At 36.9% G+C, this 16,881-nt stretch overlaps 1 protein-coding gene across 2 annotated transcripts in view; it reads right to left on the bottom strand.

The window, feature by feature from the left end:
• The window catches only part of ZNF451 (zinc finger protein 451), a 104,975-nt gene that overhangs the window by 49,056 nt on the left and 39,038 nt on the right, over positions 1-16,881 (bottom strand). For both annotated transcript variants that reach the window (XM_044253485.1, XM_044253494.1), the window contains exons 4-7: positions 13,643-13,765; positions 8,323-8,434; positions 2,263-2,413; positions 884-1,010 (exon numbers count right to left, since the gene is read on the bottom strand). In XM_044253485.1, coding sequence (XP_044109420.1) covers positions 884-1,010; positions 2,263-2,413; positions 8,323-8,434; positions 13,643-13,765 — 513 coding nt within the window. The remainder of the gene's footprint in view (positions 1-883; positions 1,011-2,262; positions 2,414-8,322; positions 8,435-13,642; positions 13,766-16,881) is intronic.

Below are 16,881 nucleotides of genomic sequence, written 5' to 3'. Positions count from 1 at the left end.
AAAGATTAAAGAGTGGATGTGTCATGATAGCACTGAGTGATTAAAATAAAAACTTAAAAAAATTTTTTCCACAGTGAACATATTAACAATTAATATTCTGTAATGTTAATAAGTCATTAAAGATATTTCAAACATGGTACAGTTATTACAGAACTGTGTATTATACAGATTTGCATATGCCATGAATCAACTTGTATCCCTTGAGATTTAATACTTAATGAAAGTTACATAAAAGAGCCTTTTTTAAAATACTAGAGTTCTTTTTTTTTTTTTTTAAAGATTTTTTATTATTTGACAGAGAGACATCACAAGTAGGCAGAGAGGCAGGCAGAGAGAGAGAGAGAGGAGGAAGCAGGCTCCCTGCTGAGCAGAGAGCCCGATGCGGGACTCGATCCCAGGACCCTGAGATCATGACCTGAGCTGAAGGCAGCGGCTTAACCCACTGAGCCACCCAGGCGCCCTAAAATACTAGAGTTCTTAATACTACCATTTATAAAAGAATTATTACTTACTACATGGCTCCAACATTTCAATAGGCAGTGAAAGTCAGAAGACTTAATGTCAAGGCTCTAGTTCTCATTATGAGCAATCTTGAATAAGATTAATTCCACAGAGCAACTCCATCAAGGGAAGGGTCTCTATGATAATCTTTAGGACTGCTAGTATTCACTAATCAAGTTTACCTGTACACAAACATTTAATGCTCCAAATCATTTTATTCTCCTTAAGCAATCATAATTTTGAACCTTATATGTATCATTGGTTATTTGTGATTATAGGTGATTGTAGATGATTAAAAGCAGCAAGGAAACACCTATATCGAATCCCATGGTTCTCTAGAAAAAAAAATACCTACTCTTAATTTAGGACATGCACTTCTTACCTTAGCAAAGAGGTGATCCTTATATTGTTGTTGAGTAACAAAATTTTTGTAACATACTACACAAGCAAAGGAATTGATGAATGGTCCATGTAATGTAATTGTTGGATCACATGGAGAGTGATCAAACCTACTCAGCAAAAGAGAGGTAACATTAGAAAAGTCCACATTTTAGGAGCTTAATTTTTAAGCATTTATTCAATTGTATAAACACACACACACACACACACACACACTCTCTCTCTCTCTCTCTCTCTCTCAGAAATTTATACTTTTCTACTGAAATATCAAATAATGTTCTTCATCTTCAAGAAATAAAATGGCTCCTTGATACCATGTAATTCCTTCAAACAGGGATCGATAGTTAGCTCAAGATTTCATAAAAGTACCCAACATCCAATAAAATGGATGAAATAAATAAAATGTACCCAAGATCCAATCAAATGGTGAAATTCCAGTTTGAAAATTATAGAGCCATCACCTTTTCCTTTTTACCTTATTTACCACAAAATTCACAAATAGTTGTAAATGAACCAATGGAATAATAATCTCATGTTAAGATTTCTGGAACACACCTGTTTCTTAAAAATGGCTTTTAATCTCTTTAATGTTCATTTTAATCATTTAGTAAGTTATGTGCCATTTTACAATTGAAGAGTTTAAAAAATACTTTAGATACAGTATGCTACCCAGTTATTTGCAGAATGCTGAAGCTCTCTCTAGGAGTCTTTATAGTACTTTAATGTGTAAGTAGAGTGAGATGGCCGGAAATAGTAATGGCTAAGAGTCCCCAAGCTCCCAACTCCCATCTTTAAACTATCTGAAAGAGAAACTATGAAGGTAAAAATGTTTAATGCCTTTAATATTGCCTTCCCTTGATATTTACTTTCTCAAGCTCTACTATTCAAAAATTCAGTAAATTAGTAAGGTGGTTTCATAAATGGAATTATTTGTTATGAATTTTGCTACCTTTGGTTTGTCTTTAACATTTGTTTTGTAATCCCGTATTAGCTTTCTTTAGGCTAGATCAAATATCTCTAAGTGCTTTATGTCTCTTGAAATTTGTATTTATGGGGTGGATTTCTCCAAAACTGATTCAACTGCGTATCAGAGTGTAAAAAAATCTGTTCAGAATTTTATGAGACATATTAAGAATAAATACATATTTAAAGGCTACATGCCTTGAAAGACAGAATATCACTAGAAAAAAAATCTGACTTTAAACCTTGTAAGAAACCTAACTGTATCATAAAAGCACAAAACAATTTGAGTTTGGAATATAAAGCTATGATCACAATGGCACAGGTGTATCATGTTTTCATTTTATGCAATCACTTTGTAACTCATTAGCTCTTCAGCATCCACTATTCTATCATACTCACCTTTTCAAATGTCCTAAGAGAAGGTGCCCATTATCAAATTCCTTGTTACAGTGCATTATGGGACATAAAATTGGTTTTCCAGACATCCGCATTTGGCCTCCTCTTCGGAATGAACTTTTTGTTCCAGAATTAATTGTTCCTGTTTTGAGTCCTGTATCATTGGAATACAAATTCTTATGTTCCTACTTCAGATACTTGTATTTTTGGACTGGTAATCAAAATTATGACAAAACAGGGGTGCCTGGGTGGCTCAGTCACTCAGCATCTGCCTTCGGCTCGGGTTGTGATCCCAGGGTCCTGGGATCGAGCCCCCCATCAGGCTCTCGGCTGGGTGGGAAACCTGCTTCTCCCTCTCCCACTTCCCCTGCTTGTGTTCCCTCTCTTGCTGTGTCTCTCTCTGTCAAATAAATACATAAATTCTTAAAAAAAAAATGACAAAACAAAAAAATTATGATATAGCATGAACTGGCTGATTCTTTTTTTTTTTTAAAGATTTTATTTATTTATTTGAAGAGAGAGATCACAAGTAGGCAGAAAGGCAGGCAGAGAGAGAGAGAGAGAAGCAGGCTCCCTGCTGAGCAGAGAGCCCGATGTGGGACTCGATCCCAGGACCCTGAGATCATGACCTGAGCTGAAGGCAGGGGCTTAACGCACTGAGCCACCCAGGCGCCCCTGAACTGGGTGATTCTAATTGCAATTAAGTGTTTTCCTTCTTTCTTATAAAAGATATTATCACCTAAAAATAAACAGGTGTTTGGGACAATTCAAGTTGTTAACATCTTTTAAGGTTTTTGGTTTCGTTTTGTTTTTTTGGGGGGAGGAGGAGAGAGGAGAGAGTGCTCTAGTGAGCTGGGGAGGTCAGGGGGAAGTAAGTGGTTGGAGATGAAGAGTAAGAGAGAATTTTTTTTTTTAGTATTTTATTTATTTATTTGACAGAGATGACAAGAAAGCTGTTAACATCTTTAAGTAACATTCTCTTGAGAGAAAAAATGTGTTTAAGTTCAATAGCTAACAAATGTCAAAGATCAGATACCGATTAGAAAATCAGTTGCTCTACAGAATCACCACTTCCCTTTTCATTTATATAAACTGGTAAAGATCTTCTCATTCTTTTTTCTCTTTTAACTACCTTAAACATATTAGAAAGTTTAGCTATACTATAAAAGATCTGAGTTCTCTGAAAATTGTTAAAAAATGCAACTAGGAAAGGGGGGGAAGAATGGAGAGTTTAGGGAGGCAAGGAGAGTAAGAGTGATACTTTCTGAAAAATACCAGGCATTAATCAATTAGTTCCAACATGGATGTCAAGTAATGCAGGTCTCAGCAACAAATTTATAGAACACAAACCAAAGATTCACTTATTGTTATCTTTCTCTTTTCTACTTATTCTATTTTATCCCTTTTCTTTTTCTTCTTTCAAAGTCTGCCCATCATTACTTTTTCTTTTTCCTCTCCCTTGTTTAAGAAAGCAAACTCTGCACCTACCACAGGGCTGTACAACCCTAAGATCAAGAGTCACATGCTCTATGGAATGAGCCAGCCAGGCACCTCTTTCACTAGTTTTTCTTAATTAATCTCTCTTTATCCTGGTCCATTCTTCATCCCCTTTATTTCTTTATAGTCTTCATCTTACAGTGACACAACTCTGGCCAAATTTTGTTCCAGGGAAACTCCTAATGCATGATATATGATGGAAAATTTAGGGTTACATTATATAAACCATGAAATGTAAAACTGCCAGGATTCTGACTGTTTATCAGGCAGTTACATACAGACAGTTTGATTACTGACTCCACTGTATTATTATTATTTCTTGTGGATTGTTTCAATGCCTTGAATATTTCATACAACAGAAAACTGGGTATTTATCTTTATGGCAGTTTCTACAAAGCCCCTAAGGATTTAAATAGGATGGATCATTATTCTTTTAACATCATCTAATTTTAAGATCTTCAAATGGTTATTATATAAATTTAAGGTTTTAGCTATTTTTCTGCCGTTTTAGTTCTAGGCTGGGGGTGGAAAAGGCCTCCATTAAAAGCCGCCAAAACGCTTATAAATATGTTTTGCCAACAAACAATGAACAGCATAGCATTAAACATATATTTTTTAAAGATTTTATTTATTTATTTGACAGACAGAGATCACAAGTAGGCAGAGAGGCAGGGAGAGAGCAGGGGCGGGGGGGGGGGGGGCGGGGGAGGAGGAAGCTCCCTGCTGAGCAGAGAGCTGGATGTGGGGCTTGATCCCAGGACCCTGGGATCATGACCTGAGCTGAAGGCAGATGCTTTAACCCACTGAGCCACCCAGGAGCCCCACATTAATCACGTTTTAATCTTAAAGAGGCATTAAATGACAATATACCTTTTTTGTCCTTAATTTTTTTTTTAAAGGTTTTATTTATTTATTTGACAGACAGAGATCACAAGCAGGCAGACAGGCAGGCAGAGAGAGGGACAGGAGAAAGCAGGCTCCCTGCAGAGCAGAGAGCCCGATGCGGGACTCGATCCCAGGACCCTGAGATCATGACCTGAGCCGAAGGCAGCGGCTTAACCCACTGAGCCACCCAGGCGCCCTGTCCTTAATTTTTTAATGCAGTCAGAATAATGAAAGTTTTCTTTACTGTTCATTTACATTCTAGCTATTGCCCATTAAGACTTTTATTTAGCCAAATAAAGGCTCTAGATAAAAATAAAATTGGAGAAAACAATCAAATGAAAGAAAATAACCTTTTCCTATGGAAAGGCAAAATACAGAGATTTAAATAGCCCTTTTCCTTAAATAGTATAGAGAGTGTTGTTTCTAAGTTACTAAATATTCAAATGTATGCAAACTGGCCTAACTATAATGGTCTACAAAAGACGAATTTCAGGGGTGCCTGGGTGGCTCAGTGGGTTAAGCCTCTGCTTTGGTTCAGGTCATGATCTCAGGGTCCTAGGATGGAGCTCCGCATCAGGCTCTCTCTCTGCTGCCTACTTATGATCTCTCTATCTCTATCAAATAAATAAATAAATAATCTTAAAAAAAAAAAAAAAAGATAAATTTCAGTAGCATAATTATAAAGTACTTCTAACCAAAGAGCTGAGTCACAATACTGGATAGATTTAAAAAGTCCCTTAATGCTATTTAGAAGTAGAACCTCACTTTTTATAACTGAAGAGAACAATGGCTCATCTCTGTTTCCCCAGCTATACCTTATTCAAACATCCCAGCACTCTCTAAAACTAATTTATGGAATAGAACCATACCAAATATAGCCCAATGCTAAAGCAGCTATTCTAGCAATAGATCCTAAACTTCAGTTTTATAGTGCTGTTGCAGGGAACAAGCAAAAAACTAAAACAATCACAAAAAAAGAGCATACTAGACACCTTAACTCCAGGCTCAAGCTTATCAGCCACCAACGAATCAGGTGTATCCTGAAGATACATAAAATACCAGGTTTTGTCAAGAATCATAAAGATTCTTGGGGTGGCTCAGTTGGTTAAGCATCTGCCTTTGGCTCAGGTCACGATCTCAGAGGCTCAAGCTAGGACAGAGCCCTGCATGGAGCTCCCTGCTCAGCAGGGAGTCTGCTTCTCCCTCTCACTCTCCCTCTGTGCCCCTTCCCTCCCTCTCAAATAAAAATAATAATACTAAAAAAAAAAATCATGAAGACTAGCTAAATGAGTCATTTGTTCCGACTTGACCAGATAACTCAAAACAGATGCTCATGACTTCATTTTACAGTGATTAAAATACTTTGTCAATCTGGAGGCCAAGGATCAGGCCTAAGGGGTCTAGACAGGACTTGAAGGTGTTAGAGTCACATGAGATAAACTATTTGTAGAAGAGATCTTAGAGCTCATAAAGTCTTACAATTCTACTCCGTTTTCCTATCAACATTACCTAGGAATCTTCCCAAAACTACAGATACCCTAGAATTATTCCTGGAGATGAGGCCCTGGTATATATTTAAAAATTCCCATGTGATTCTGATGCAGCTGAATTAAGTCATTAACTTCTACTGAGAACAGAAGGCATCTCAAGAGGGAGTTTTCTTTTAAATATGAGCCTTGGGGCGCCTGGGTGGCTCAGTGGGTTGAGCCCCTGCCTTCGGCTCAGGTCGTGATCTCAGAGCCCTGGGATCGAGTCCCACATCGGGCTCTCTGCTCAGCAGGGAGCCTGCTTCCCTCTCTCTCTGCCTGCCTCTCTGTCTACTTGTGATTTCTCTCTGTCAAATGAATAAATAAAATCTTAAAAAAAAAAAAATTAAATAAATAAATAAATAAATAAATAAATATGAGCCTTAACAAGAACACCCGAGGAGACAAAACCATTTACCATAATTTCTAAGTACCTTTTGCTAAAGTAGATCTTGAATGCCAAACGATTCCTTTGATTAGTTGAATGACAGTTACATTCGGAACCCAAGTTATAGGCTTCTTTTCTGTGTTCATACATAAATGTTTATAGCCCATCTTGGGTAATATTCAAACATTTGAGTATCTCTAAGCTGAGCACTCTTCTTAGGTATTTACACAAAAAAAAGATTAAAAAACCTTGGTCTCTGTCTCCACAGAGTATGTAGTCTAATTGCAGAGACATACAAACCTATTAATCCAACATGATGGGAAAAACTGTGTCACAGAACTTTGGAATTATCTTAACAGTGGTAATTAGACTCAAAGAAAAGCCCTCTGAAAACTTTATTTACTTATTTAAAGATTTTATTTATTTGACAGAGAGAGGCACAGTGAGAGAGGAAACACAAGCAGGGACAGGGGGAGAGGGAGAAGCAGGCTTCCTACTAATCAAGGAGCCTGATGTGGGGCTCGATCCCAGGACCCTGGTAATGACCTGAGCTAAAGGCAGAGGCTTAACCCACTGAGCCACCCAGGTGCCCCTGAAAACTTTATTTTTAAAGATTTACTTATTCATTTGTGAGAGAGAGAATACAAGTTGGGGGAGGGGCAGAGGGAGAAAGAATCCTCAAGCCAACTTCCTGCTGACCATGGAGCCTGATACACAGCTTGATCCTGGGACCCAGACCTGAACTGAAATCAAGAGTCAGATGCTTTAACCAACAGAGCTATCCACGCGCCCCTGAAAACTAGCTTTAAAACAACAAGCTATTTGGGGCGCCTGGGTGGCTCAGTGGGTTAAAGCCTCTGCCTTCGGCTCGGGTCATGATTTCAGGGTCCTGGGATCGAGCCCCGCATCGGGCTCTCTGCTCAGCGGGGAGCCTGCTTCCTCCTCTCTCTCTCTGCTTGCTTGTGCTCTCTCTCTCTCTCTCAAATAAATGAATAAATAAAATATAAAAAAAAAACAACAACAAGCTATCTATTCAAGTCCAGCAACACTTGGGCAGATAATTCTAATGACTTTTTGCAATTAAATGTTCTGCTGGATTAAATCCTCAGTTAAGGCTTCTATGGATATCCTAAGCCTTTTAAATGCTCAGTGTTTCTTTCTTGTACAAGATAGGCAAGAAAAGTTGCCATGGTAGGAGTGTCCTATTGGCTCTTAAAAATTCCAACAAAAACAACAAAAAAATTCCACCAAATTACCTGGTGCGGGGAAAATGTTCCATAGTGACTCTGGGAATCTCAGGTCTGCAGAGTTAGTGAAGAAGCTACCCAATGCTTTAGACACCTCCATGTGGACATGTCCTTATCAAATATCTACACTGGCTATACTGATAAATAAGTAAACACTAATCCTTTAGATCTCAGCTTAAATTCCATTTCATTAGAGCAGCTTTCCTGACCGAAAAGAAACCCAAAGACACATGCACTATTTCATGTAATAACTATGAAATAGCATGAATAAATTAATGAGCAACATCTAACAAGGTTATCAAGGATGATTATAGGTCATCAAGGATGACCTATTATATTTAAAATATACTTCTGTCAATGTGGGAAGACAACTGATAAAGTAGGCCATTACTAAGTATCACTGAAACTAAATTTTAATACTTTATATACTTATTAGCAACCGGATAATACAGATGTAACACCTTAAGGCTTTAGAGAAGCTCAGTAACCTTAGTGTTCCACTCTCATCTCTAAAGAGTACCTGGCATTTTTAGCCACTGGTCCACACACAGTCTTGCTGCTTCTGTATCAGAATGTCCTCGAATAAATTCCAATTCTTGTAACCCATGAGCATGCTGAAAATCGATTTTTTCCTAAAGGTATTAAGAAGAAAATCAATTAACCTATGATTACTAATCTGGTTTCCTTGAGAAAAGGATTTTAACACATCAGCAATCAGAAAATATTGATTATCCTTTATGCCTGTAGCTCCACATCTAGACATCTATCCCAAATAGATAAGTCAAAACAAAAGTTCATACTCTGAAATGTTGATCCCAATGTAATCTATATTTACACAAAGTTCACTATAACTACATCTCCAATAATGGGGTACTGTTTAATTATGGCATATACATTTCATGAAGTCAATTAGAAACACTAACCAAACTTTCAGTGAAGCAGAAAATTTTTTTTTGTATCAAGTAGGTCACCAAATAGTAATAAACAAATGAGGCCAAATATAAGTAAAGATTTATTTCAAGCTACATGAGACTCTATCTGCAGAGAGGGAACAAAGGCTGAAAATACAAAAAACATCAATGATTATCTCTGGGAATAAAAATATGAATGATGATTTTCATTTTTAAACTTTTATACATCCTTTTCAAAGTTTCCACATACAGTATGAAGTATACAGAAGCCTATTAAATATTTGTTCAGTGAACAGTATTAATAAGAGCAGATTTCATTAGTACTTAGTATGGGCTGGTATAAAGCATTTATCACCATCTAGATCTAGGGTTGGCCAACTTTTTCCATAAAGGGTCAGTCAGTAAATATTTTAGGTTTTGCAGCTCAACTCTACTGCAACTACTCAACTCTGCCTGAAAGCAGCCACAGATAACATGTAAACAAATGGGCATTGCTATGTTCCAGTAAAATTTTATTTACAAAAAGAGCCAGTAGGCCGATGCCAACCTTGAAACTAGACTTATGCTTTAGACTGTTAGTCTTTAAGTTCTTCTATATATTATTTATAAATCTATTGCATAATCTCTAATCATGTTGTATCTAACAATTAATACTTATTAACCACTTACCCCGTGCCAGACATGATTTTAAAACCATTTTAGATTTCATTCTTACAATAACTCTATGAAATAGATACTACTATTGTTTGCATTTTAGGATGGGAAAACTGAGGTACAGAAAGGTCAAATAAATTGTCTAAGGATATATAAAAATGTCAAGATTTAGACTCTCACAACTTAATTCTAGAATCCATGCACTTAACCAGTACATCTTATTGCACCTTAACAAGATTTTGTTCTTAAAAGAAATCACAGTCACAAATTCTAGATTTACAAGATATAGGCCAGAATAATGAATGGCCTAGCTAGCAATACAACAGGGTCTTCTATTAGAAATGGTAAGGAGGGGAACAGGGAGACTCAAGATTTCAAACTGAAATAAATCTACACAATATTGTGTTCAAAGTACAGCCATAGAATACTCATTCTGAAAAATGTTAACAAGCATTATATATATTTTTAAAATTCTCTATAACCAAATTAAGTATATAAATACTGGTTTTAATACAAAATTTTAAAAGTGCCTTTAGTGCAGGAATTCCAAAGCCTTGGAGTGTTAATGTGCATATAATAAATATGCAGTATCTCACAAATCATCAAATACTTTTTTTATTCAAAGCACATCCTACAGTAGTGTTCCAAATTACATGTTTGGAGAACAAAGCTAGTTTATCCAAAGAAAGCAATATGACAAGAATCTGGTAGACTCTAAAGAACATTTTCTAATGTACAAAATTAAACCACTTATTAAAGTTACTTACAAAATCTATCACAATAAAAAAATTTTTTTAAAAGATTTTATTTATTTATTTGACAGACAGAGATCACAAGTAGGCAGAGAAGCAGGCAGATAGAGAGGAAGGGAAGCAGGCCCCCTGCTGAGCAGAGAGCCCGATGCGGGACTCGATCCCAGGACCCTGAGATCATGACCTGAGCCGAAGGCAGCGGCTTAACCCACTGAGCCACCCAGGTGTCCACAATAAAAATTTTTTTAAAAAAAGATTTTATTTATCTCTTTGACTGTGAAAGACAGTGAGAGTGGGAACAAAAGCAGGAGTGGGAAAGGGAGGAGCAGGCTCCCCACCAAGCAGGGAGCTTGATGTGGGGCTTGGTCCGGGACCCTGGGATCATGTCCTGAGCTTAAGGCAGACGCCTTTTTTTTTTTTTTTTTTAAAGATTTATTTATTTATTTATTTGACAGACTGAAATCACAAGTAGACAGAGAGGCAGGCAGAGAGAGAGAGAGGGAAGCAGGCTCCCTGCTGAGCAGAGAGCCCGATGCGGGACTCGATCCCAGGACCCTGAGATCATGACCTGAGCCGAAGGCAGCGGCTTAACCCACTGATCCACCCAGGAGCCCAAGGCAGATGCTTAACAATTAAGCCATCCAGGTCCCCCACAATAAAAACTCTTAAATTAATATAATTAAGATCAAATACTACTCCATGTCAGCTAATAGCTTATTTATTTAAAGAACTTCCAAAAATTAAAAATAAAGTTTGTTTGTTTGTTTTTAGGTTTTTATTTATTTGACACAGAGATAGAGCGTACAAGTAGACAGAGCAGCAGGCAGAGGGAGAGGAAGAAGCAGGCTCTCTGCTGAGCAGAGAGCCTGATGCAGGGCTCAATCCCAGGACCCTGGGATCATGACCTGAACTGAAGGAAGCGGCTTAACCTACTGAGCCACACAGATGCCCCAATAAACAGGTTTTTAAAAATGTTCTCTGGTATTTTTACAACAGAATTTGAACTCTGTGCCCATAATAGTCAATGCTCAAAAAACACTTATTGGCTGAAGTCATCCCCAAATTAGCCACCCTTTTCCTTTGTTACACAAAGCTTCTTCCACAAATGTGAGGTATATAACCCTTCTTGCAAGTCACCTTAACTCCTAGAGTTATCAATGAGCAAAGCTGGTAGCTGGTCAACTAGTCAACACAACATTTTCTCTGAAAGTGATTTATCCAGGGGAAGAGGGCTTTTGTTGTTGTTTATTTAGTTTTAAGTAGGTTCTGTATCCAACATGGGGCTTGAACTCATGATCCTGAGATCAAGAGTCGCATGCTCTACTGACTAGTCAGGCAGGTGCCCCATATCCAATGAAGATTTTAATAAATTTTCTTTCTTTCATTAAAACCACTCCATCACAAAAGATACAAAATTCACCTTAACAGTAATACATCAATAATTCAAAAGGCCTAAAATAGTTGGAATATATTTTCTACTATCCAGTTTTAGTCAGAGTCATCAGCCATTAGAATTCCTCAACAATCATTTTTACTTTAGTTTCATTATCTTCCTTTCTGGATAGTTTGTTTCATTTTTCTTTTCTGTCACCTAGTTTTAAAAAACAAGTTATCCATACAGGAAACCAAATTTTAAAAAATCATGAATAGATAGCAAGCAATAAACTAAGATATCTATTAGTTGTTTTTTCCCTAGTGAAATCTAGATATATATTTATTCTTTACAATTGGTTAAACAAGATTTTCAGAATTTCAAAAAACTTTCTTCAATGCTGAGATAAAGTCATTACTAGAATGAATGAGCACTTACATGGGGGAAGCTGAAACCACCCTGAGAAAAGCCCCAGTTACCACAGTGCCTGTAAGATGCTTTCTTATCTGAACTCACTACAGATATTTTATTATCTATGTGGAACACCGCCTGGAAAAAGAAGCTAGCATCATTCAGGAAATCTATGGAAAAGAACAACTTGTGAACCATCCCTCTCTCAAAGAGATTTTCCTCATAAACAATACAAACATAGTTTGGGGAAAGAATCATCCTTAAAATTGAATAGTATTTCTACCAGTAAAGAAATAATCCCATTTTTTGTATCTTTATGCATTAAGCATTTTAAACATACAACTAGAATACTATGCTCTCATTTAATTGGTATTACATTATAAAGTCCCCAAACGAATCTAATTCTAAATGTAAAGAATAGTCGTTTATTTTATACAGGATTAGGAGATACTGAATCAGAAGCTACAGAAATATATAAACTCCTCTATGATAACCAATGGACAAGGAATCAAAACAGAGATGTTAAAATTAAAAAATCATAGTACTTAACTTGGAAGATCATCTCCAACTCTGTCCCTTTACAGATTAAAACCCAAAGTCTATAAAAGATAAGGACCTGCTGAAATCCAAACAGCTGCTTGGCAGAGCCATGATTTAAATTTCAATTTTTTTTTTTCCAAGTAAGCTTTACACCAAATGTGGGGCTTGATCTCAGGAGCCTAAGATTAACATTGGCATGCTCTACTGAATGCGTCAGCCAAGCACCCCTCAATTTCCATTTTTAAACTCCTAGGATGAGGGGTGCCTGGGTGGCTCAGTGGGTTAAAGCCTCTGCCTTCAGCTCGGGTCATGATCCCAGGACCCTTGGATCCAGCCCCGCATCGCATTGGGCTCTCTGCTCAGCAGGGAGGCTGCTTCCCCCTTTTTCTCTCTCTGCCTGCCTCTCTGCCTACTTGTGATCTCTGTCAAATAAATAAATAAAATTAAACAAACAAACAAACACAAACCTCCTAGGATGAAGCTTTATTTACCCAACTCATCAACTTTCTACTCTGTCAATAATGAGGGATATTGCTTTTTCATTTTTATTTTATTTAAAAAAATTTTTTTAAGTAAACTTTATCCCCACCATGGGGCTCAAACTCACAACCCCCAGGTCAAGAGCCACATGTTCCACCGACTGAGCCAGCCAGATGCCCCAGTACTAAGAGATTCTTTAAGTAACTGGTCTGGGGCTTTCTAAAGCAAGTGAAGAAAAAGATTTATATCATCAGAGATTCTAAATTAGGCTTCATTTTCCACATAGCAGCTCTTCTACAAACCTGATTCAAATTTCTTCCTTTTAGTAACAGGTTAATCTGAAGGAGCAGGCTGAAGTTTGAGAAAGTGGTCTCATTCTATTCGGTAGAAAATGACCATTTAACAGCTTATGTCTACAAAAGCACCAATAAATTCTTGTGATACAGAAACCAGAAACCCTGCTATAAAGAAATCCCATGATTTTTAATTCCCCAAAATAAAGTCCACTCAATTCTATTTTTTCTCCTATATACATATATGATTAGACTCTAACAAACTAAAGACAGAGATACAAAAAATACAATGAAGTACTAAAGTGATGAGGTATCGAGAGTCCACGCTGAACTTGGATTCATTTTTTGATGACAAATTTGTTCCATGCAAATTTTATTATAAGCAATTCCATGATTTGGTAAAACACCAATTAAAATAGCCACATACCCTGAATGCTCTATTCTTCTCTTCCTTTTGCTGTTTCTCCACTTCAACATGGCGGGCTAGACGAGCCAGAGTTAAAGCAACTTTATCCTTCTGATGGTCAATATAGTCTTTATGCTTAACATCCTATAATTAAAAAAACAATTTTCATTTCTTTTAAATAGCAAAACTAGTTGTGGAATAATGAATTCATTTACCAAAGAGTTATTGTACTAAAGAACCATTTGCCTTTTTTTCCTTAAGTTTATTTATTTATTTAAGTAACCTCAACCCCCAGTGTGGGGCTCAATCATGACCCTGAGATCAAGAGTCACATGCTCTTCTGGCTGAGCCAGCCAGGTGCCCCAAGGACCATTTACTTTTATTATCAGCAAATTTCTAAGAAGGTACCTTATGTATTTTATGCTTTATGTGGTATTTTGTAGGCCAGCCAATTATCCACCAGCACCTGTGGTTTTCAAAAAGTTAGATAAACTAACTGGTAAGACAATTTATCATTTTTATTTACTTTACAATCATCTGAAGAGTTTGGTGTTGCTTTGCTCTGAGTCTATAAAATAATGTCATTAAGCCATTAGTCCCCCGCTAAAAGGTCTAACAGTACAAATATCCTTGGTTCTGGTTTTTCAGCAATGCCACCAACAATACCACTCTGAACGTGCCTGATCTCATCTGATCTTGGAATCTAAGCAGGGTTGGGACTGGTTAGAACTTGGATGGGAGAAAATGATGTAAAAAAATAGATCTAACTTCCAGTTTCTGGTCCATCTTGTAAGGAGCTTGTAAGTTGCTACTCCATCCTGACAAGTAAAATGCTGAAAAAACCCAAAAGTCAACAACTCTTCTTAGATCTCATTCTTAGACCAGAAAATTGAGGTGACAGTATAAACCAGTGCTCCGAGAGAGAGAGGATCATAAGTTAATGGAGCAGAAACCCATAAGTGGAAACTTCAGCAGGAAGCAGTATTGAGTAAAAACCTGAACTATATCTGATGAATTGCTGGATGCTCAGTGGGACAAATCTGAGTTAAAAACCACAAGATGACCTAGTCATGAAGAGCCCTCACACCTTTGTGAGTTTATCTCTCATAGTTCTACCAGGTTCTCACAGTAAAAACTAGAGAAAAATTCTCTCATGCTTCCAGGAGGGGGAAAGGAAAAGTAAGCACACATACTGCAGCATATCAACTAAATGACATTCTGGAAAAGCAAAACTATGGGGACAATAAAAAAGATCAGTGGTTGTCCAGGGTTGGGGAGAGGGAGGCATGAGTAGAACAGAGTACAGAAGATTTTTAGGGCAATAAAATTATTCTGCATGATATATGTCCACTATAAAGGTGGACACCTGGGGCGTCAGGGTGGCTGAATTGGTTAAGCGTCTGCCTTTGACTCAGGTCATGATTCCAGGGTCCTGGGAGGGAACCCCACACCAGGATTACTGCACAGTGAGAAGCCTGCTTCTCCCTCTCCCTCTGTCTTCTATCCTGTCTACTTGTGTGCTCTCACTCTGGCAAATAAGTAAATAAAATCTCTTTAAAAAAAAAAAAAAGTGGGCACCTGTCATAAATTTGTCCAAACCCACAGAATGTAGAACACATCAAAAGTGAACCCTAATGTAAATTATGAACTTAGGGTGATAATGATGGATCACTGTAGGCTCACTGAGTATAACAAACGTACCATTATGTTGGGGGATATTGATGATGGAGGAAGCTATGCATGTGTAGGGGCAGGAAGTATACCAGAAATCTCTGTACCTTCCTCTTGTTTTGCTATAAATCTAAAACTTCTCTAAACAATATAGTCTATTCAACAATTAAACAACAGTCTAGTAAAAATTTTGCATTTAGAAACACTGGGTTACTACCTAAATTAACACTCTTTAGGCAAATCAGTCATGTATGTACAACCCAAATTTTATCTACAGTAGGACAGAATTGCATCAACCATGTCAAACATCAGGTGTAATTTTCCAAGTACAAGGAAGTTATACTGATGTGACTATATATAAAAAGGCCAAAATGGTATTTTCAGTATAAAGCTTCATCTTTGGAATAAAGAACGCTCACAGAATTACTCTGGGTGCAAGCAGTTCCAACTCACTTTCTGACTACTTGGTCAGCCTATATTATACCCTTGTACCAGGTAATAGATGACATTCTCCTAACTTTAAAATAATTCTTTTATAAGTCACAGGACAATGCAGCTTACTAGAAATGAGTCACAAAAAGCTATTTATCTGAGCTTCAATCCTTTAGTAAAGGTACATTTACCTGTTTTAAAAGGAAATTAAATGTACTCCTTGGGAAGACAAAAATATTATCTATTTCAAATGTAGATGCTAAGTTGAAAAGGAAATTTAGAGTAGATCCTAAAAGAATCTTCTAATTTAAGGAAATTAATAATATTTAAACATGGGCTTACAGTAGTTAGTTTTCCTGACACAAATACATTTTTTAGGTTTTAAACGCTAGCGAAAGTCATGCTTGGAATGCAAAGTAAACCAAGGTCATAATAACGCATGAGGTAGACAAGGTATAAATTAGGGTTTACCTATAAAAATATGTTGTTGGAGCAAAATAACGTGAATACTCTGGGGGTTGAAAGGTGGCCATGTTTTGGATTAACTAAAGTAAACCTAATCCAGGAAGAACTACCCTTGAATTTACGGTTCCACTATCATTTTACTTTTTCCTAGGCCACTACAAAATAACCATTCTGAAATACTTCCGAAGTTATACTTATTCCAGAAGACATTACATAACATTTATTTTTCTTTTTTTCTTTTTTTTTTTTTTTTACTTAAAGTTTCCTTTAAAACACAATGGTTCACTATTTTACATTATAAATTATAAATATGCTCTAGACACAAAACTAAATGAAAACTGAAGTTAGAAACACAGATTATATATTCAATGGGAAAACTTTTTAGTAATCCACTTGTCACAAAATTTAAGTATAAACTTTTATTTTTAAAGATTTTATTTATTGGAGATGAGTCAAGATGGCAGAGAAGTAGCAGGCTGAGACATTAGGTAGCAGGAGATCAGCTAGATGGCTTATCAAACCATTCCAAACACCTAAAAATCCAACAGGAGATGGAAGAGGAGAGCAGCAACTCTAGAAACAGAAAATCGACCACTTTCTGAAAGATAGGACCAGTGGAGAAGTGAATCCAAAGTGATAGGAAGATAGACTGCAGAGGGAGGGGCCGGCTCCTGGCAAGTGGCAGAGCAATG

This window comes from Neovison vison, chromosome 1 (assembly GCF_020171115.1).
Source record: "Neovison vison isolate M4711 chromosome 1, ASM_NN_V1, whole genome shotgun sequence".
NCBI classification, from domain to species: domain Eukaryota; kingdom Metazoa; phylum Chordata; class Mammalia; order Carnivora; family Mustelidae; genus Neogale; species Neogale vison.
This window is presented reverse-complemented; position numbering and strand designations above follow the sequence as displayed.